This window comes from Porites lutea, chromosome 7, assembly GCF_958299795.1.
Source record: "Porites lutea chromosome 7, jaPorLute2.1, whole genome shotgun sequence".
NCBI classification, from domain to species: Eukaryota; Metazoa; Cnidaria; class Anthozoa; order Scleractinia; family Poritidae; genus Porites; species Porites lutea.
The window spans coordinates 2,314,628-2,335,945 of record NC_133207.1 but is presented as its reverse complement, the minus strand read 5'-3'; the positions used below and the strand labels follow the sequence as shown (position 1 = coordinate 2,335,945).

General features: G+C 41.8%; 1 protein-coding gene across 1 annotated transcript in view; it reads left to right on the top strand.

The window, feature by feature from the left end:
- LOC140944962 (lysosomal-trafficking regulator-like) overlaps window positions 1-21,318 on the top strand; it is a 57,129-nt gene that overhangs the window by 11,640 nt on the left and 24,171 nt on the right. The window contains exons 9-31 of the mRNA XM_073394070.1: window positions 36-349; window positions 802-886; window positions 1,480-1,546; window positions 2,311-2,420; window positions 2,609-2,781; window positions 3,455-4,027; window positions 4,582-4,759; window positions 5,450-5,645; window positions 6,395-6,560; window positions 6,795-6,933; window positions 7,654-7,905; window positions 8,266-8,439; window positions 8,677-8,961; window positions 12,208-12,415; window positions 13,179-13,977; window positions 15,128-15,338; window positions 15,835-15,921; window positions 16,565-16,650; window positions 16,821-17,063; window positions 17,695-17,787; window positions 18,888-18,973; window positions 19,664-19,799; window positions 20,229-20,607. Of these exons, the coding sequence (XP_073250171.1) occupies window positions 36-349; window positions 802-886; window positions 1,480-1,546; window positions 2,311-2,420; window positions 2,609-2,781; window positions 3,455-4,027; window positions 4,582-4,759; window positions 5,450-5,645; window positions 6,395-6,560; window positions 6,795-6,933; window positions 7,654-7,905; window positions 8,266-8,439; window positions 8,677-8,961; window positions 12,208-12,415; window positions 13,179-13,977; window positions 15,128-15,338; window positions 15,835-15,921; window positions 16,565-16,650; window positions 16,821-17,063; window positions 17,695-17,787; window positions 18,888-18,973; window positions 19,664-19,799; window positions 20,229-20,607 (5,040 nt within the window). The remainder of the gene's footprint in view (window positions 1-35; window positions 350-801; window positions 887-1,479; window positions 1,547-2,310; window positions 2,421-2,608; window positions 2,782-3,454; window positions 4,028-4,581; window positions 4,760-5,449; window positions 5,646-6,394; window positions 6,561-6,794; window positions 6,934-7,653; window positions 7,906-8,265; window positions 8,440-8,676; window positions 8,962-12,207; window positions 12,416-13,178; window positions 13,978-15,127; window positions 15,339-15,834; window positions 15,922-16,564; window positions 16,651-16,820; window positions 17,064-17,694; window positions 17,788-18,887; window positions 18,974-19,663; window positions 19,800-20,228; window positions 20,608-21,318) is intronic.

The following is a 21,318-nucleotide window of genomic DNA, read 5'->3' as shown; positions in this document are numbered from 1 at the left end:
TAAACGTCTTTATCAAATTGATCCGTTTATTCCAGGATTGGTCCCATCCTCTGGAAGATGACGATGATGATAATGCAACATGTGATACCGACGGTGCCCAGAAAGGGGACATTTTTACGCTGGAAGAGGGCTATGACGCAGACCAGGAAGGTGACTCGGACAGGAGCGACGATGCAGAACAGAGACCTTCTAAAACCAAGAAGCAACCTAACGACAAAAGAGGAAATGACGAGTTAAAGAAGCATCAGATCACAAAGGGACTTATTATATACCCACAGATTTGCAATGTTCTGTTAGAATTGTTGAAAGTGTGCTTCGGTAGTAAGCTCCAAGCTGCAGACCCAGACTGGTAGGCTTGATGCTACTTGATTGTTAGTTTGAACTATACAATAATTAGTGCCTGCTTTTAAAGATAATTTAATGGATGAGAACTGGCGCGATCAAAGTGTTTCTATTTCTCATAACTAACACGTTCAACAGAGGGTTTTTTGGCCTTTTTCTCTAGATTATTGCTTGGACATTGTTGGGTTTAATTCTTGCAGGATTGTTATGGAATATCCAACATTTTTGTTGATAATTATGATTGTCAAAGTTTTGACTATGGTGGGTCGCTTAAGTTTTTTATGTTCAAAATTGAAAAAGCTGTTTTGCTAATAGGAATGCTGATATCTAGAGACCTTGGACAACTTTTGTTACCTCTGACTTTTCTATCCTGTGGCTCTTCTGTCACAGAAAGTGATGCTATTCCTCGATTTAGATGCAACCCTTTTTAGTTCTTTGAATTGCCTTTTTTCTTTCTAGTTTACCTGTTGTGGTTCATGCTGTCGACAGCCTCTTGCTTCTGGTCAGAGACTGTGAAGAGAATTGTCGAAGGCTTTGTCTTCAGGTACGTTTTACGTGCGAGAGAAGCCTGGCAGAGACTATTTAAACGAACGCCCGAAGATGCTGTTGTGCCATCCACTGCCGCTCATATTACTGTTCCGTAACTTGAAGTAATGGTTGATGGGACACCACCGACAAAATCAACTGCGCCTGCGCGTGCCCATCCTTGTCTTTTCTCTCAATCTGGTGCTGCTAGATTAATATAATATAATTCACAAAGGTTTCCCATCTGTTAATGCTCTCAGGGGACCAGCGAAATTCGTTTTCGTCCGTTGATATTTCCGCAATTTTTTGGCAGTAGTGACAAGATCTGCATAAATCATGATGCGAACCACCTCGTTAGCAATGTATCTCTTGTGCCACGTGCGTAATATCCTCCTCGAAATTCCGCTCAGCAATGGTCATGAAAAACACTTATTTGGAAATACCGTACTTTCCAATTTGCATTTTCTTTTACCGTTAAAGCTTCTTAAATAGTTTATCCAACATTGGAGTTTGCGACACACTGATAAATAGTGTCATTGATAGTGATTGGGCGTTGTACCTTTACGTCTGCTATTTCTCAAATGTTTTGTTTCTTTGTCTTTCTCAATACAGGGATTTATTGGCACTCTGCTGGATTGTTTTCATGATGTTTTAATAACACAAGCTTCGTTATTTAAAGGCAAGTTGTTTTAAAGTATATTGTTTCAAACTTGCATTCTTTGAGGCATTATTGGCTTTGAGAACTGTGTTTTTATGTACTTCAAGTAAGAGTCCTAATTAATTTTAAAATGCTGGCCATCCCTAAACCCAAACCAGGGACTTAAGCTACGTACAAACGGACGCAAAAACTCCCAACATTGCTGGGCCAACAATGTTGGGAGCTGTTGCCTCCATTTCGGCAGTGGTGTGCATATGGATGCAATAATTCCCAATGTTGGTGGGACCTACAGTGCACCGTGGGAAGAATACAACCCATAAGACTTTGTAAACCATGAGAAATTCGCATGCGTGGCCCCGACAATCTTGGAAGAGCTGTGTAAACGGATCCAACATTGTTGCGCTACGCAGGACAAGAAATGTTGGGAGTTAGTGGCCCAAGAGTTTGACCGGTTTCAAACTCTGTGCAACAATATGCAACAGCGTGTGCAATCGGCCGCAACATGTAACACCCAATAATGTTGGGATTTGTTGGCCAACAATGTTGCGTCCGTTTCCACTTGGCTTTCGGCTTTCAGCAGGGATATTCACTGATAAGTTGGTTTCCATAAAATGTTTGCGTTAACAAACGAACATTTAGCAGCCATACGAAAACCAAGGGCAAACCGGAAATTTCGGGTGGAAAATCAAATTTATAGTTTTATGTTTATGCACAAGATTTCCACCCGGCTGGTTTGTCTAGATAGCAAGTACCCCTGGTTTCACTTATTTATTATTTGCACCTAGACCTGCAGAGCCTTACTGTGGATGTCTTCGTTTGCCTTGCAAGATACAGCGTCAGAGCGAATGAGCTGTGGGATTTTCTTTCTTTGTTTAATTCACCAGACCCTCCTGTGGTAAGAAATTAAGAAAATAGTACCAGTTGATTGCCGCGCGCGCACTACTTAGCATTGAGCAATTTTCGTACTCGTGGTCGTCCTCGTCTTAGAATCTGAAGGTGTCTATTAAGTAAATGAGGACACCTGTCTCACTTTTCTGCATGAATAGGAATACTGATACTTGATCTTGTTAAATTTGTTTACAGCAACTATTATCTGCAGCATTGTCAGAAGTTGCTGCCACAGCTAGTGTCCATCCTGGCCCTGCATTTGTGTTGTCTTTTCCTTGTTTTGGAAAGGAAGTTCTGAGAAGATCTAAGTTGTTCAAAAGTAGCAAAGTGGTCAGTGGCAAACGGATCAAAGGCAAAAAACCTAAAATGTAAGTTAAACGAACTCCTTGTACATGTGTTTTATTTTTCAAACAGTAAATACCATCTGGTTGGAAACTCTGTGCGTTGCCCTTACGCCCGGTTTATTGCAACGAAAAGAAATATTTAATGGATTTTAATTTAAAGTAAAAAATTAATACTAGTGTAGAGAAATGCTGGCTAAAATTTGTCTCATCTGTTATCTATTCGTATCCTCATTTGTATGTATCATGGAGTCATGATCGTTTCCAAACGAATTTTTCCCTGGTCTCCTGTGTTCACCAAATTTCGTTGTTCTTTGGTTTCTTTTGGTAATAAACCTTGGGAAAGGGATAAAGAAATGGTAAAGATGTAGTATTGATCTTGTTACGAGCAGTATTTAGATATTTCCGTTTCGGCCAGACACTGTTCCCTTCGCGGCACATAATGTTCGTAGGAAAACAACTTACTTTCTATTAAGCCAGTTTTAATGATCTCCATGTCCATGTGCGTGTAGAGTTCTTTTATGTCCGTTATCAGTTCTTTGATTTTGCGTCATTATTTCAGTTTCATAAAGCAATAACTTAATAAGAGCCCCAGTCACCTTAAATTAACTCCTTCCGCCTCCTTGTTTTGTTCGCAATTTTAACTAGATGCACGAGCGCTTGCTCTAGGTAATACGCTATTTGTTATTCTGATTCATAGAAAGTCATCATCACCGCACGACAGCAACAGTGATACGTCTAGTGAAGAGGACAGCCTTCAAGTGGGAAGCTCACCTAGCAGATGGGTGCTCTCTGAGAGCCTTGAAAAAAGCCCCAAAAGATCATCCCAGAGGAAACCAAAATCCTTAAATGAAGGAGGGAAGCGCCGCGGGAGTACCAAACGAGTCACGCGCAGACAAAGTGGAAGTGTCAGCCTAGCGAGTACTTCTGGTGACTATGAACTAACTGAGGTGGTGCAATATGAAGGCTGTTCCCAATTGCCCTCGCCCTTTTTGGTACGGGCCGTGCAGTTGCCTTTTCGTGGTGGTTTGCCGCGTTCGGAGAGAGGTTTCAGCTTGTCCATGTGGCTGTGTTTAAGCTGTCCTGGCCAAGATAGCGACGTTGACAGTGGTTTGTCTCTAGGCAACAGTGTTTCTTCAGGGCCTCTTGGCTGCGGTTTTGGAAGGATGAATATGACGAGACAGGAACGAATCGTTCACTTGTGTTCTATTGGTTCCGGGAAAAGTCTGTTTGAGCTGTGGATCGTACCTTCTAATCGTTGTATCGTTGTAAGGTATGGTGGATGAACTGGTATCTCCTTTACCTGGGACTGTGGCGCTGTTGTTCAGCATAATTTATCCATAAGGAAGAGCAGGCGTAATTTAAGCCCCATAAGCAATAGTAACGTCTGCAAAGCAGCCCTGAGATCCTTGTACTGGGCCCTTCTTCCTGTTTGGCAAATGGAGAGTGGCTTTTTTGACAAGTCAGTCATGGCGCGTTCTTAAATCCTGGTACACTGGTTTTGGCCCAGAACAAGGATTTAAGCGCTGGCTCGCAGACTGACGTAACCATAGGTTTGCGCACGCTAATTAGGAACTCTTAGTTTCCCAAGTTTATCTCTGTTGTTTGTAACTATAAATAACAGTACTCGGGATACATTGTTTGCTACGAAGATGTAGTTTTGTCATTTGAAAATAATTTCTTCGTTAAACTACGTTTCATGGCTAATAACTTGCAGGACTAAACATAATGGACTTACTTTTTTCAGGTACTTTTTCAATCGGTTAGGTTATTCATTCTAATCCCCTGAGAAGATCATGTTCACTTAACTGATTTCTTTGGTTTCAGGTGGACAAAGAACCACAAAGGCAGTAGCAATCCCTTGATGGTCCTGAAAGAACGTTTTTTACGGCTACCTGCTTTAAAAGTGGGAGACTGGCACCATCTGGTATTTTCGTTGATTCAGCCCAAAATGACAGCTGGCGATCAGAAGGACTTGGAGCGTGACAGTTTGCCTTCCTCTAAGGTTTGTTCGTTAATTTGAGGTAGTTTCGAGATTTTTATTTAATTTACGTTAGAAGACAAGGCCCCAGTTAATCAAAAAATGGATAACGCTATCCACCGGATAAATCACTATCCACTGGATAGCGCAATGGGATTCCCTAACACTTAGGTAGTGATTTATCCGGTGGATAGCGCTAGACAACGACTAAACAACTAGAGTGAGAACTATTCCCTCCTCCAGCAACTCTAAGTGGACTGGGCACAAGCTTTTGGCGCAATGATTTTTGGGATCGTTCTTGGTGGACATTGGTTCAATACCATCGTCTAGTTCCTGGAGCGTGAATTCCCCCCCCCCCCCTCACCCCTGGGGAGTTCAAATGATATGACATGGCCAACACGCGCCGCGCTATATTGTACACCATATAACCGTTACAAACTAACCAGCGACCTCAAGGGACGGTTGGCGCTTTTGGGGAAATCTAAAAGAAACAAATTATTGTTTCCTGCATATTTTCGAGTTTATATCACTTAGTAAAGAGTGATATATAGTTATTCGAAGTTATTTTTAATGCGGCCGAGATTTCGACATTTGCTTCGGTACTTGAAGTATAAAGTACGTGGTCCAGCGCATTTTCCAACGAAAATTCAGTTTTCGTTTGTAAGCACGATATTTTAATGAACTAACATTTGTACGTACTTATGCATGTTTTAGCTTCTTGTTGTCGTCGATGGCACAGAGTCGACAATTCATGATTTTGGCCCTCCCCTCCCAAGGCACGAAGAGGCCAAATTCACCTTGTCAACCCTTCTTATTGGTGACGTTATTAGAGGAAACGATTCTAAATGTTCCAATTTCAACACGTCTTTGCAATGTGGATACGAGATTGGAAACGTGTTTGTGTTTACAGGTGAGACTCTCGCTCATGTCAAAACAGATGTTTACTTCTATACGCATCAGTGGCAATACCGATATATTTGCCTTTTGTCTCTGTATTTCAGTGTTTAGACTCGGCTTCACGCGTAAGACAATTTTATGCGAAACGATGTAGTCAACATGTCACGAGCACGGGACAAAGAAAAAATCTGAGTCCCCGACAGGAATTGAACCTATCAGTATGACTTTCCGTATCAACAGAGCACCATTTTGAGTCAGTACCCAGGGATTGGTTCCCGGGTATCAGGTCTGGGCAGCCCCTAATGTTCGCCCGGTTAGCTCAATGGGATAAGCGCCGGTCTACTGAGCGGGGGGCCGTTTGTTCAAACCCCGCCGGACCAACTCTCAGGGTCTTTCAATAACTGAGGAAAAAGTTCTGCCTTTGTAATAACATCTGCAAACGGTTAGACTTTCTAGTCCTCTCTGACAAGGACGATAAACCGTAGACCCCGTCTCACAAGCCCTTGCACATGCAATAAAAAGAACCCACACACTCTTCGTAAAGAGTAGGGCACGTAATACCCGGTGTAGTGGTCTATCTCACTTTCACACTCATGTATGGGGGCATCATTATTCATTCCTTCATTACTTGTAAACTGCACCGTAAAGCAGTCTGGCAAAGTTCCCCAACCAGTGTTGTAAATTATCCCTGAAAAGCCCTGAGGGGAGTGGATAATGCGATATTTACAATTTACAATCTATCTTGACCGTTCTTTTACTCAGAAAAAACAGCCAAAAGCCGGAGGTATTCAAACAGTTCTTCATTGGTATCCACGGAATGGCTCGTAGGAGTGGAAGAGGCATTCTTTCTCTACTCACTTGGCCCCAATAACGCCAGTCTGGGACATCTGAGTAGGGACTTCAATCTGGTATCTCAGAGTTTAAATGAGTAAGTCAATCAGCCATTATACTGCTAGAGGGATTGTATTTTATCACCCCAAAGGCTCGTTAATAACTCGGTGTTTCACGTAACTGTTTCAGTCATTCTTTTTACTGCGTAGGTCGTAAGATTGTTTGTCTTTTTCATGAATAATTCATTGTATGATATGTGATATAGATCATGTGCCTTGCGTTTGATATAGATAATTCCGTATATCTTATCAGTGGTAAATTTATTTTGCAGTTCCACACAGCCATTCTTAGAAGCAGCAAGTCTGTGGTCTCGCCTTTCTATCACCGAACAAGCTGTCACGGCAAACCTCCCTCCTGGTTTCCTCACTAGCCCTCATGTCATTATTCCTGATCTTGAATTATCTCTCCAGGTTAGCTGTTCTCTCTTGCCTTTATATAGCAGCTCACCCTCATAAATGCGCGTTTATGGGTGTAATAACCATCGCGCAAAATAAGGCCCCGTCCACAATGATGCTTTTGCGTTTGAAAACGCATACAGTTCGATGCGTTTTCGTTCGATTTGAAAACGTTCTTGAAAGTGGATCGAAACGAAAACGCATACATATCGTATCAGTCTGGACGGTCGAAAACGGCTGAAAACGCATCAAAATGAAGACGAAGACCGAAAATATCGCAGGCGCGGGTGTTTGTAGCATGCGCATAGAGGTCCACTTACGTCAAAACGTGCAATTCTATGAACGTTTTAATGTGAACAGTAGAAAACGCATCAAAACTGTAGTGTGGACGCGATTCGAACACGATGCGTTTTCGCTCCCAACGAAAACGCGTACATTTGAAAACGCATTAGTGTAAGCATCACCTGAGTGGACATTATTAGTTATCCATGACCGCCGAAGCGGCAAATTTAAATGTACGAACTTCTTATAAATTGTTTATTAGCTCTTCAATTTTCATAATTGTAGATTTAGCATTCAAATTCAATTGTAACTTAAGTTTGCTTTTTATGCGTGTAATTTTTAGTTATTTGGTACATTACTTGGCCTAATGAGTCCTGTAAATTAATTCTGAAAAACCCAGTTGGGAGAATTAATAAAAATGTATTATAAATAACACTCTTGCTCTCATTTTAGAAAAAACTAGCGGCTGTCTACTCTCCTTCGTTTCCTCTAATATTCCACCAATACGCTGAACTGGTGACTAATGAAGATAGACAAGGACGACCACCCTCAACAATAGAACATAGACATAAACCAAGAGAGCATGAGCCAGTGGAGATAACCGCTAAAATCACTTCAGAGGTTGTACCTCAACGGCGTCAAACTCTGCTGGAATCAGCACACGACGTTGGTGGAATTAGTGTGTTTATTTATCTCTTCGCCAAGGTAGGTTCAGCTCCAGTCTATTAATTTGGCCATTTCCGAGTCCCAAGAAAACGCTATCAACGGCCTCGCACTTGGCCTCTCTTTGAAACAGAGGCTTGGGGCAACTCGGAAGTGGCCTGTTTGGCCAGCCTTGTGTGGAGGAATTTTCGAGGAGATGAATTAAAGTCGATAGTTGTCGCTTTCTAATAGAGAAAGGCAAAATCACTTTGGACACCTTTTTCGTTGTTGCAGTAAGTTCTTGATGTCCTTTTGAAGAGAATATGAAAAACGTTAGCGGTGAAAAAAAGCGCTAGTTTTGAGAATGAAATGCGCATATTTCGTTCTGTCATCAGTTCTTAATTGATATCTGTTTTTGTGTAGGTCGTGGAAATGACAAAAGACGAAAAGACCCAAGCCGATGCCTTGTCAGTTGTGTTGTCGCTACAGTACTTCTCTGCCTTTCATGCTCGAGCTATGGCTGAAGAGTCTGGCTTTGCACTGCTCAAAAGGATCTTGTTGTCGCCGGAGTGCAAGATTGGCTATCATACTCTCAAGGTATTTTCATGGAGGTTTTCTAATCAACTGTTTTACTTTTCATTGAAAGGGGACAAACATCCAATCACATTTCCTCTTTCCATTTGTCCATGGGGAGCCTGGACCCCGTATAAGCCCCTGGCTTCCAGTTCAGGTTCCCCCGTCAGCATCTTTTTCTGTATATTTTCTCTCAATTTTACAACCTGTAACGTGACAAAAAAAACTGAATCAAATACTTGTATATTCCTCTCAAACCAGGTGCTGATGGAAGCGGCTTGTAGTGGCGACGTATTCAAACCCACAAATCTTGCCGACGATCCAATCATGCTGAATATTGACTCCACGGCTGTGGTGCGGAACGTGGCTATTTTCCAGCATTTCTTGTTAAACTGGAAAATCTGGGAGAAGGCTAAACAGGGAGTTCTAGAAATGTTATTGGCTACCATTGATATCCTGGTTCACGGAAGTCACTGTTACTACGAGTTCAATATCATACAGTTCCAGAAAGCGCAACTAGTTCAGCAAATTCTAATTGGTTGTCAGGTAAGGATCAACATTAAATAGGAAACGAATTGTGTCGGTCACTCATTTGTGAACGTTTTGCTTTAAAGGGGTCATTTCACGTTTTTGCTGTCTTTTTAAAAAGCTAAAACGCGTCTTCGCATCAATTGCTTTCCAACAACAATGGACCTGTTTTGTTAATTAATACTATATTTAGGTATTGAAACTGTTTCCTGTCGCCTGTTGCAACGGATGGCAAGCTTGGATATGGATTGAAACTCGAAAAAAATTGGAGCAACTTTTTCAATTTTATTATAAATAATAATAATAACAATAATAATAATAATAATAATAAAACATTAGGGCCATTTATACGAGGAAACATAAGACGCGTCTTACATAGCGTGCGTCTTAAATAAGACGCGAACTTTCCGGATAAACGGCACATTTCGTCTAAAACAAGACGCTACGGAGCGAGCGTACACTTCGGCGTCGTGGTTGTGGAACTAATTAATTGTAAATGCGAAGGAATAGTAAGAAATCAAATATGGTAAGAGTAAGGTGCGAAATTATGGGATTTGTCAGGATATTCTGAAAAGAGCAACATCCAAGCGGCCTACTTGCCAAAAACTAGCATTTCAGGACAAATTGTCTCCGCGATAGTAGCCCAGTTATGCTCTGATAACTCCATACAAATCCTTCTAAAAAACAATTCTCTATTTTTCTTAGTCACATCAGGCTTCAAAAACAGCATAGCAGTCTCATGTACTGATTAAAGATATGTAAGGCATGGGTAAGGAGTCAATTACGTTGAGCATGGAATTGGCTAAAACTCGAAGTCACGAGTTCGAATGTTTTGAGGATAATTATTCACTGACTATCAGAACGCAGGGATGTCGGGTTTAGCACCAAAGGAACATAGCCTTTACAGAGCTTTAAAACACTGCATCCGCCGACACAAACTTGACTTGAACTTTGAGTAAAACTAAACAGCCTCTACCAATAATAACAAACTCTCACTTGAAATTCAGATATCTTATGGCTTCCGCGAACTTGTAAACACAGAACCTGAAAATCGACCTTCGTCGCACTTGACTAAACACAGCAGACCAGCTCGTGGGAAAAAACTTAGTTCGTCAAAAGAACTCGCTTGGAACTTGTATACTGTTTGACATAAGGTTCTAGAAAATACTAAACAGGCGAATAGTAGTAGCTTTTCGACATATTTTATGATTTCAGTAACTGATGCAAATCTGGTGACTCATGCTGAAATGTAAACATGCCCTAATTAATTATTCATGAATAATCCAAAAACGTAGAGAACGTTCGAGAAAGTCACGCAACGCATGAAAGCAATTTTACTACGTAACACGCAACAAAGACAAAATGTCTTTGTGCAGCATTTTGTAACTTTAAATCCATCATAAAACAGTTCGAAAGGGGGGCTCACTCGTGAAATGTTTTTCAACACTCGAAGAGAAATTTCGTGTCTCTGCGCGGCCACGAAATATCCTCTATTTATTCCTCGAGTAATTAAAGACTAAACTCGAAGTGATCTCAAGATATCACGAAGTAGTCCGATCTCATTTCGTGAAATAGTTGAAACAAGCCGAAAAGTCACGAACTTGCACGCCCAATCTTGTCCCGAAACTAGTGCATCATTTCATAACTATTTTTCATGTCCCAAACTACCTTGGGTCGCAGTAGCGCAGTCAGCTAATCCCTCAACTTAGAGTCTCCTCTGACCTGACGGGTCACACAGGTGAGTCGGTTCAAACACTGGCAAGGCCAAAATAGTGACTCCTTCTTCCTCGAAAAAGTTAAAGAATAAATCAAAGAAATCGAAGTGATCTCGAGATATCTCGAACTAATGCGGCTCTCACTTCGTCAAATAGCCGAATTGAGCCGAAAATCTACAGACTTTGCTTGCCCAATCTTGTCAAAAAATTGCAACTTTGATACATTCCTGAGCGTCGCGAAACCTTTACTTCGCGCTCCGCCGAAGTAATAAGACGCTGCTTAGCTAAGCTGCGTCTTATTTTAGAACAGCCCTTAACACCAGTTCTTAGATAAGACGCGTCTTAGCTAAGACGAGAAAAACTTCGTATAAATGACCTTCACGTCTTACATAAGACGCGAACGCATAGTACGCATGCGTTAATTTTTGGCGCGCCACGTTGGATTGCCGTTGCTACGGGCAACATTCACGTGAAAACGAGTCAAGAACAAATAAGACGTGAACCATTTATACGAGCTGTTCTTGTCTTAGATAAGACATTCTCGTATAAATGGTACAGTTCGCGTCTTATTTTTCTCGTATAAATGGCACTATTGTTAGTGCTCCCTGATTAAATTTGTTTGATGTCTTCTTCATAACTTTCTAGTAGCTAGCACTTTTCCATTAGCAAAGGCACTAAGTAATCTCTTCAGCACAGAATTGACCTAATATAGCAATATCCTTGTTATATATAGTCTGCTACACAGCCGTTTTTATTGTCGTCACGCAACGCTCCTTTCTTAGTGGGGAGAAGCGTTGCGTGACGACACTGAAAATGGCTGTGTAGCGGACTATGTTATATAGCCCCTTCAAGTCCACAGACTTGTAAGAAAGGGCTTGTAGGTACATCGTACCAAAAATTCTTTGTCATATATCGTTTTTTGTGGTTTGTCAAAACCATTCACCGCTAATCGAGTGTTAATCATATATTACTGTTAAATCATACACCCGACATAGCGGGTCAACAGTATGTCAGCAAACATTTTACAGAACATGCGCCGTGGTAGCCGTCCATGATCGTGGACGACGTTTCAAATCAAAGAGAGTTACGACGGTTGGCAGAGATCTCTTTTCCTCCTGCCTGCCCCAGCGAATTAAGGGTGAAAAGAGGCCTCTGTTAGCAGGGAAATCTACCAGCATTGGTCAAGGAACAAGACATGATTAGATCAGGGCTGATCGTAGCTGTGAACTGCATCTTTCTTTGAACGTGTCGTAGTGTGCATGTAGCGGTTGAGTTCCCTGCTTCGTTTTTTTCGCCCCTTTAAAGGTCGTGTGACCTTGTCTTTGGTTCTCGCTTGTTATTCTTTTGGCAAGTCTTCGCAGCTTGGGCATTCACTCCAAGAAACGACCGGGAAAATTGATTTCAACGCATCGTATTGTTGGAACTTTGTGTATATTGGTAGGAATTAGATGTTTTAGCAGTTGGAAATAAAGGTCCGTATACAATAGTGAATTCGTCGCTATTTTGTATATGCTGCTACTTTAATTTTGCGTCGATTTAATTTTTCCAGGAACGACAAAACGAAGGGTGCAAAGAGATTCCCCGAGTTATCAGCTCCATGTATGTGAACATCATACAAAACATCATGGGGCATCCTCCGGATTTGACGGTCCTGAAAGCCGTGTGTGAGTTCCTTATAGCAGTTCATCCTACTGATGATATAAATCGTCTGCACGCACCGAGCCGCTGCTACCTCAGGGAACATTCGCTTGACTTCGGTATGTTCGCTTGACGTCGCGTTCGCGCTTGTTCTCTCGTCTCAATGTCTGTGAAAAGGCTAGTATGTTAAGTAATGTTACCATACATTGCACGCACGATTCGTCTTCTCATTGGCCAAGAGCCTACATTTAATTTTAGAAATCAGCGCAACCTACAGATTAGGTGGTGATCTGCTAGCAGATGACTGAATAAAGTGCAGGTTTCGCTCGCAATAAATAATTTCCAAGTGCAGTGTCAAACTGTGTTCCGTGCGACGGTGTGTTTATCGTTATTTTCTTCAAAACTATGTATAATGAAACAATCAGTATATTCGGTTTTTGTGGGCAACTGTTATCAGCCGAGGCCTCCGGCTTCGATCTTGACTATTCCGGATATCACAAGAATCTCATCCAATAATCGTTAAACATTGCTTGTTAACGGTGTAATGGCGTGGGTCCTCTTTACAAATCCCTCTGGCCCCAGTTGTTGAAAAGGTGGATAGCTCTATCCACTGGATAAAACACTATCCACTGGATAGCGCTATTGGTTTTCGTAATACAGTACTTGTCCTGTGGATAGCGATTTATCTGGTGGATAGCGCTATCCAACTTTTGAACAACTGGGGCCAGATCTTCAAGTTGTAGAAAGAAAATAAGATAAATAAGGACCAAATATTTTTTATCTCGGCGGGGATTAAATCCATATAAAATCGTTATTTCTTTGTTTAACCTTCTTTTAAAACATGCTGTGCTTAATCATCGTTTTCTCTTTTCAATTCAATAGTTCAAGTGTCTAACCACGCATCACCTACAGCAAGAAGGTCTCTACCATCTCCTCGCACAACTCCTATTCGCTCTATACATTCTCCCAACCCTTTTCAGTTTACCAGCCCTGGAAAGAGACTTTCAAGATGTTCTATGAGTCGTTCCCTCAGTTATGAATCCTTTAGAAACAAGCCTCAAGAAAATACGCTTGACGATGTCAAGAGTTTTAAGCAACGCGAACGGTTAACGCAGATTTCAGCGGGTAGTGCCGGTGAGTTAAACAGATCACCGACGTATCCAACGTATTCTGCGTCACTTCCCGTCGAACGGCGAACTTCCCCGAAGATGATACGAAGACCTCCGGAAGACAGAATGCTTTCATTCGGCGCTTCAGTCGAGGAGGGACAGAACGGTACAGAGCACTTTACTCAGGAAGAACTTGGTACGACGCGTGGGGATAGAAAACTGACCGTCTTTATTCCGCAACGTAAGGTCAGTGAAGGACTCAGTAGCAGTGCGCTTGTGCTGCATGAGGATCACTTCTTGGAGAGAACCCCTAGTCCCCCGGTGTTCAGCCCCGGGACTTCCCTGGCAACGTCGTATCCGGGCACAAGAAGCATTCCCGGGAGTAAACCGGTCGTGATCGGAAGGTACGGGTCTACGCCAAGTCGAGACGAACAGTCTAGCCTGGATCTTATGGAATATGACATGATCAACGAATCAGACTTCAGTTCTTTGCGCAGCAGTGTGGCTAATCCCAGCTCAAATGATGACTACCTGGTTGTTGAAGGATTTCCTGGTTTGCAGTCTAGCACAGTGTAAGTAGGGTCTTAATAGGGACTTTAAGAGCCTGTTTACATAGGGGTGGGGGACCCGGTTAGGTGGGGTAACCCGCCTGTCCATATAATCTCTCATTTTAATTTGATCACGTTTACATGATAGGTGGGGTGACCAGCCACATGTTACCTCACCTATATGGCGTCTCCCACTTCCATGTAAATAGGCCCTAAGTTTCAACGAAGGCAACGAGAACTTAAAAAAAGTGTAAAAGCAAAACAACAACTTTGCACGTGCAGCACACTTATTTCGCGTTTTATGGAGAACGTAAACAAGCAATCACGAAACCAAACTTGGATATTTTCCGTAGGAATTCAAATCCGGTTGGTTTCGCCTACATTTGACAAAGTAATTGGGCAGCAATAATCGAGGGAAAACAAAGAGAATTATGGCATTTTTTAAAAAGGCCTATTTCTCTTTTCATGTAGGACTTGAACTTTACTTTTCTCTTTCCAAACTTAGTTACTTTCTTTCAGAATTCGAGTCGAGAAAAATTCGCCAACATTTGACAAATTGAATAAGATGGAATGGTACCCATGCAGACAAACAGTTCTATAGTAACATTTTTGCAGCCGTTGTCGTCGTCGTTGCTTTAATAGACAATTTTACAGTTGTGTACTCAGTGCCCTGGCCTTTGACTGGCGGTGACCTTGTTTTGTTTCAAACCTTGTTGTTTTTCATATGTAAATGATCATGCTCACGGGCTTGATAGCATTAAAATACCACGAATTGCACATGAAAAGCAGGAAGGATTGTAACAAAACAAGGTCACCGCCAGCCTCGCTTCTATTCAAAGGCCAGGGCACTGAGCGCACAACTGTAAAATGGTCTATTGAAGTCTTACCCTTAGTATACAAGTCAGTAGTACGCGTCGGAGACAATGTACCCCTTCTGGACTGTTAAACTAAGCGAAAGATGGAAATGTCATTCGGGGTACTCTTGAGATTGTTCAAAAGATTTGCTGGACAAAATTGCTTCTGCGATTCAAGCTTGCAAGGATACATCCATCTTTAGAATTTGCCGTTGTTGTATTGTGAACTGCTGCTAGTGTTTCTGCTTCTTTTGTGTTACGTAAAACAGTGTATGAGGAATTTGTTTTCCAACCAATGCGAACTTATACCCTTTGCACAGGACGTACTGCCCTGCAGGTGGAGACCAATACGCACAGGGGGCTGATGCGATGATTAAATTGCGACTGGGGCTAATGAAACTCTTGGAAAAGCAACTGTTCAAGCTGCCCTCTGAGCATGTTCCAGCGGTGATCGGTGAAGTGCTGAAAGCTGAATATATGTTGATATGGGCTTATCACGACTCTGATGACGTTAGGGAACTTGCCATAAGGGTACGTAATACTATTTAACCCTTTGACCTTCTAATTATTCACAGAAATGTACAAATAAGACTCTGTAGACCAAATTCTGTATTGGGTCCATTTAAACGAAATCTGTAAAGTTGTACGGGTTCTTTGTGCAGGGGTCGAAGAAAACTTGAATCCTGGCTTGTCCTCTGGGTAAGCAGCTCTTCCATTTTGCTTGCCTGGAGCCACTTCTGCTCGTCTTCGTTAATGATTTTGTTGGAGTACCACTTGCCTGGACTCTTGCCGACTGGGCAAGTGAGCTTCAAAAGTTACTTGCCCAGTAAGAAAATCTACTTGTCCTGGGACCGGAAGGGAATTTTTTTTGAGCCCTGTTGAGCAACCGCATGCGAGGATGAAGATAGGCAAATTCTGAGATATGAGCAGGTGATGTGCTGTTTTTAAAGGTGTTGTTTCACTGCGTGACTTAACCCTGGGAAGTTTCTCATGTGTTATGAGTTTGCATGATGTTCCCAATTTTCAGATCCTGTTCCAGTATTTGCAGAAGGCGGAACCAAAACGCTATGACCAGTTCTTGCGGATCCATGGATTTCATCTACTAGCCAATCAGGTGATTTTAAAAATACTTTTATTACTGTCACTTTTGATGGTGATGGTGACCGTGACGATCATGTTGATGATAATGATGATAATGATGCTGATGACGATGATAATGATGATGATGATGATGATGATGATGATGTTGATGATGATAATGTTGATGATGATAATGTTGATGTTGATGTTGATGATGATGAGGATGATGATGATGATGTTGCTGATGATGATGATGATGCTGATGATGATGATAGTGTTGATGTTGATGATGTCGATGATGATGATGATGTTGATGTTGATGTTGATGGTGATGATGCTGATGACGATGATAGTGTTGATGTTGATGATGTTGATGTTGATGGTGATGATGCTGATGACGATGATAGTGTTGATGTTGATGATGATGATGATGATGATGACAATGATGATAGTGTTGATGTTGATGATGATGATGATGATGATGATGATGATGATGATGATGATGATGATGATGATGATGCAGATGAACATTTTTCACGATTTCTCCACTCCCTACGAAGTTAAACAAGTTGCTTTTGACTTAAATCTTAGCACAGTCTGTTTATTAATAGTTAGTGGGAGGAAGAAAACAGGGCTTACAAGTGTGTATATCATATAGTTTGTTTTGTTGTTTTTAGCTTTATGATCATGCCGTAACGAAAGTGTTGATAGAGGGCTGTTTGTCGTTACTGGTCGATCGCCCGGTCGACTTGAACAAAGACTAGTAAGTTTTGTGTTCGAAAACGTTCTACTATCTTTGTTGATATTTTATTTGTATTTGTTTATTTATTACCATTGAGATTAAGCGTTGATTTCAGCTCAATGTGTGTAGAATTTGAGCCGTACAGTATACATTATTCATTTCATTAGCTTATTAGTTTTATTCTCTTTTAGTGACTATTCAGGTGCAGATTCCCTAAATCTCCATTTCTTCGTCCGACCTATGGGGATAGTCCCTTTACTGGCGCTTTTGGAGAACAGCTTGTTGAAGCCATCTCTGTTTCACCTGCTGATCCAGCACCTCTGTCAGCTCTTCATTAAGGTGGATAACCTGTGCCTTCAAGCTTTTGATCACGGCCTGTTGGAAACCTTGTGTAATGTGGTCTACGGGCTGTGTACTTTACACGATAGGCAGAGGTATGGTATTATTAAATCTAACATACTGAAACCACGGTTTAATGTATCAATAAAAGGAAGTTGATAGCCCACGTTGGATAACATTAAAATTCTAACATGACTCCGAGGCTTAAGGAACAAATTGCAAATGTTTATGACTCCATTGTCTGGCAATTCCCAGAGCGGACTTGAGCACGTAGAAAACCAAACCAAAGATAGACATGTTTAACCAGAAAGCCTCGGAGTTGTGTTAAAACTTTCATATATCGAACGTTGGCTATTAGCAGGGCCGTAGTCGGACTTTTGGTGCACACGAGGCAAGATCTGATACCTCCGAAGGTTTGTGTCGGTTTTTTTTGTAGGGTTGGGGTGGGAGTATGCCCCAAGAAGACTTTGAAATCTACGGGCTCTAGGCCACTTTTTTCAAGATTTTTCCTGAGGTATTTCTTCCGACAGATCATTCTCTTCCAGCTGGTGATCATTTTCCCAACTAAGCGCATGTTTTTTTTGTTGTTGTTGTTTTGGCTCTCGTCTTTTCTCTCGCTAGCTTTGTAGCTGGTAAGCTTTACTGAATAAAAGCAAATCCTCCAAATCTTTTCCAGCGTTCTCAATTCAGTGTTCAGCGGTTGTTTATGGCAATTTGTCTTTGTAGGTTCGAGAAGAGCTCCGCAATGGCCGCTAACAGTGATGCTGTATTGGAGGATTTACAGCAGTTTGTGGTCTGCATTGTGAGGAAAGCTTGCAGGTGAGGCATCCTTCTTGTATAAACAGGCGTTCTCTTTGTGCTTTTGTTAATAAGGACCTCTAGCAACAACGACGATGACGGCAGTGAAAACGTCGCTAAAAAAATGAATTTGCGTTCTTTCAAAATTAATCGCGTCTGTTTGAATCCGCTCAATATATCAAATGCAGGCGACTTTTCCTGGAGTTGAATTCTTAAGGAGAGGAAAGCTCGTCGTCGTATGTCTACGTCCTCCATAAAACGTCAACTCAGGAGGTTTCACGTCGTAGTCGTGCAGTGGACGTCAAAGAAATGTACTGAAAAGAGTAATGCACGTGCAGAGCTGTTGTTTTGATCATTAAACCTATTGATTTTTGAAGTTGTCGTCGTCGTAGTCGTAGTTGCTTAAGCTCCCTATTAATAAGAAGCTTTAGCAACAACGAGAACGTAAAAAAAGAAATAGCTGAGAAACAAAAACAACGAAAAAAAAAACAACAACAACAACAACAAAAGCAAAACAACGACTTTGCACGTGCATCACGCTTGTTCGTTACTGTACGACTACGACGTAAAAAATGCCTGATTTCACCTTTTATGGAGGACATAAAGAAGCGACGAAGAATTTTTCTTTCTCTTTCTAAACTTGACTGTGCTAAAAAAGAAATCAACTCCAGGTAAATTCGTTTACAATTTACATTTTCAACGAATTGGTAAATGACATTTTCGCTACCGCCGCCGTTTTCGGTGCTGTATACACCGATTTCAATAAAGGTTGTTTTGGGAATCGTGCTATGGTCTTTGAAAGCCATTGTTTGGTGGTCACACAAGCAAAGCATTGCATTCTATTCTGCGTTTTAATGACCAAATCCCAGAGCAACCTTTATTGAAATAGGGGTATATGTTGCTGTTGTTGTGGTAGTTGCTGCTTCTAAAACTGGAGAAAATAGGAACAAAGCTAGGTTCTACATTTCATTTCCCCCTTGCGGGGGAATTGGAGGGGAGGGAGGCAAACCCCTTAGCACCGGTTTCTACTTTCTCCCCCTCTGGTACTCTTGCCCCGAAAGGCTTTATTTCATAGGCTATTAAACAAATGTTTACACTTTTTGCCCTTATCTTGATTGCAGCACAAATGGGAATTTGTATTTTCAAATGTTTGAAGATCTGTTGATTGCTTTCGAGAATTTAGAGGAACAGGACCACAAAAAGAAAGGTGAGCAGCCGCTTTGTTTTTCCCTGTTTACACCACGCCTAGTTTGCAATTGTGCAACTTTTAGCGAGATAGTCAGACCCCTAAGACCCCCTAAGACCTCCACCGAATGAATCTGAACTTTATCAATCGGGATTAGGAAACTCAGTGAATCAGGTTTCATTTAAGTCATTATACCGGGCAAACTGACCTGAAAGTTGATTAACTCAGTTTCCTAACCCTAATCAATTAAAGTTCAGAGGCATTCGGTGGGGGTCTTGGGGGGTCTTAGGGGTCTTTGTTTTCAAGACACCCGATAGTCATCTTATTTCTGTCCTTACTTCAAGTGCTAACTGGGGGCACTCTCTTTCGTCCCCAAGAGGAGAAAGGAATCGCTATTTCTCAAAAGAAAGTCTCGCCTTTTGCTTGGCAAAGGTAGCACCTTTTATGTCGGTAATCCTGAGGCACTGAGTATCCATTTGGCCATGGGAATCGATCCCGTGACCTATTTTCTGCAGGGGGCTGCGGATTGCAGAGTTGACGAGCTCACAAACAGATACATTGTTTTTTTTGTGGACAGCGGTAAATGGAAATATGTTTATGCGCATGGAATCGCCTGTGAAGAAATGAAGAGCGACATCGGTTTGACATCGGCTGGACTGCCTAACTGTTTTCACTTGCTCTTATTAACTTTCCCACATTATTTCTCTACAGATCACGATCTTTCTACAGCATACTGTGCTCGTTATTTCCGCTTGTTCGCTATCCAAGTTGCACTGCACTTTTTTCAAGAAGTGAGTAAAGGCGAAGTAGCAGTTGCAGGGAAGAAAACTAGATCATCAGGGTTGAGGTAAGATAATTATTTTTTCGTTAAATTTCGACATTCCCAAAAGCCTTTCAAAAAGGGGTAAAATATAATCGTAAATATAGTGCCTTGCGAACTTCGGATGACCTAACTAAGCTGCTGTGGCACCCGTGTTCCGCCTTTTTTACGTCATGTATGTGCCACGGATTTCTGCGCGTGCGCGCTAGTTTTTGCTATGTTATCGACCAAACGGTCTGATGCTAGAGCGCGGAAAGGCTTTGATAGATTTACTTCTTTAGCGATTTGGAAATGTACTACGCGTGTGGTTTTGTTCAAGTCAAATGGGTGTTTTGGATTTCGGACCCGCGCTGGCATAGAAGCTAAGGACAATTGTCCTCGTAATCTTCTCTTTCCTGGCAACAGTAAGTGCTTCGCCGATTAAAACTTTCTTTCCAAACCTTTATTTTCCTCCAGATTACCTTTTCGAGGACCAGACACTAGCACAGACCCAATCCCATCATTTGCGCCAGTTTCATCCTGGGTCAACCTGAACCGAGAACAGTTTAAATTGTGCCTGGACCCTAGCAAGCTGAAGAAGTCACCCACAAATGCGAATTCCAACGAGCAGACGCGCCGTTTTCAGGTCACGTGTCAGCTTGCCGTTAGCTCTATCGTCTACTGCAAGACTTTCTTTATGCCAGAGGATTTTGACGCGTTTCACTCTGGTTCTGTCAGTTTGGAAGTCCATGATGCCCTGCGGCCTGGTATTGTTCGCGTGCTTGGTCCAGCTATAGAAAGGGAGTTTGCTCAATTTGTATTTAGTCTCCTGCTGGAAATTCTCGACGCATGCTTGGTAGGTGACTGTTTTATTCGAGCGATTAGATTAGTGAAGTGTCTTTTTAAGTTTTGTGGCTTCGTATAAAAGTGAATTTTGGCTTTCAATAAGAAAGACAAGCAAGTTTATTTTGTCTTAACGTCGAAAGCTTCTTCAGTTCTGAAGGTTGCAAGCTCCAAAGAATACAAACCTCTTACGGAAATGAACATACAATTGAAATCTCAATCTTTACGTTGGAAAATCGTAATATTTGTTAAGGTAAAAGTACTGTACACTTATTTACGGACAATGGGGAAACAGTAGGGAAAACGTTTTTTGTTTGTTCTCCTTCGGTTTTGTGCTTACGATAACGTGGATAAGGATGTTTATGCTGATAATGATGACACCTGTAAGCGAAAAATTTATTTACCTTTTCTGTCCGATGAATTGACCACTCCAGATATACCATAACATACCATAATACTCTTTGTTTGTTAGCCTGCGTAGCAAGCGTTTCCTCGCGAGGTTCGTCTAGAAAGCCGGGACAAGAGCAAAAACAAATTAATGACGGGGGAGGCGGAGAGCGTTTCCTCTTCTCCCCTCCCCCTCCCCCTTCAACCTTTTTTTTGCTTCCGCTCTAACTTTCGCGCAATAACTCGACTGGAAACGCTTGCTACGCAGGCTATTTGTTTGTCACCCCAAAATGTTGCATAAGCGTTGTTTTCAGTTTCTCTTTGGGCCAATTTCACT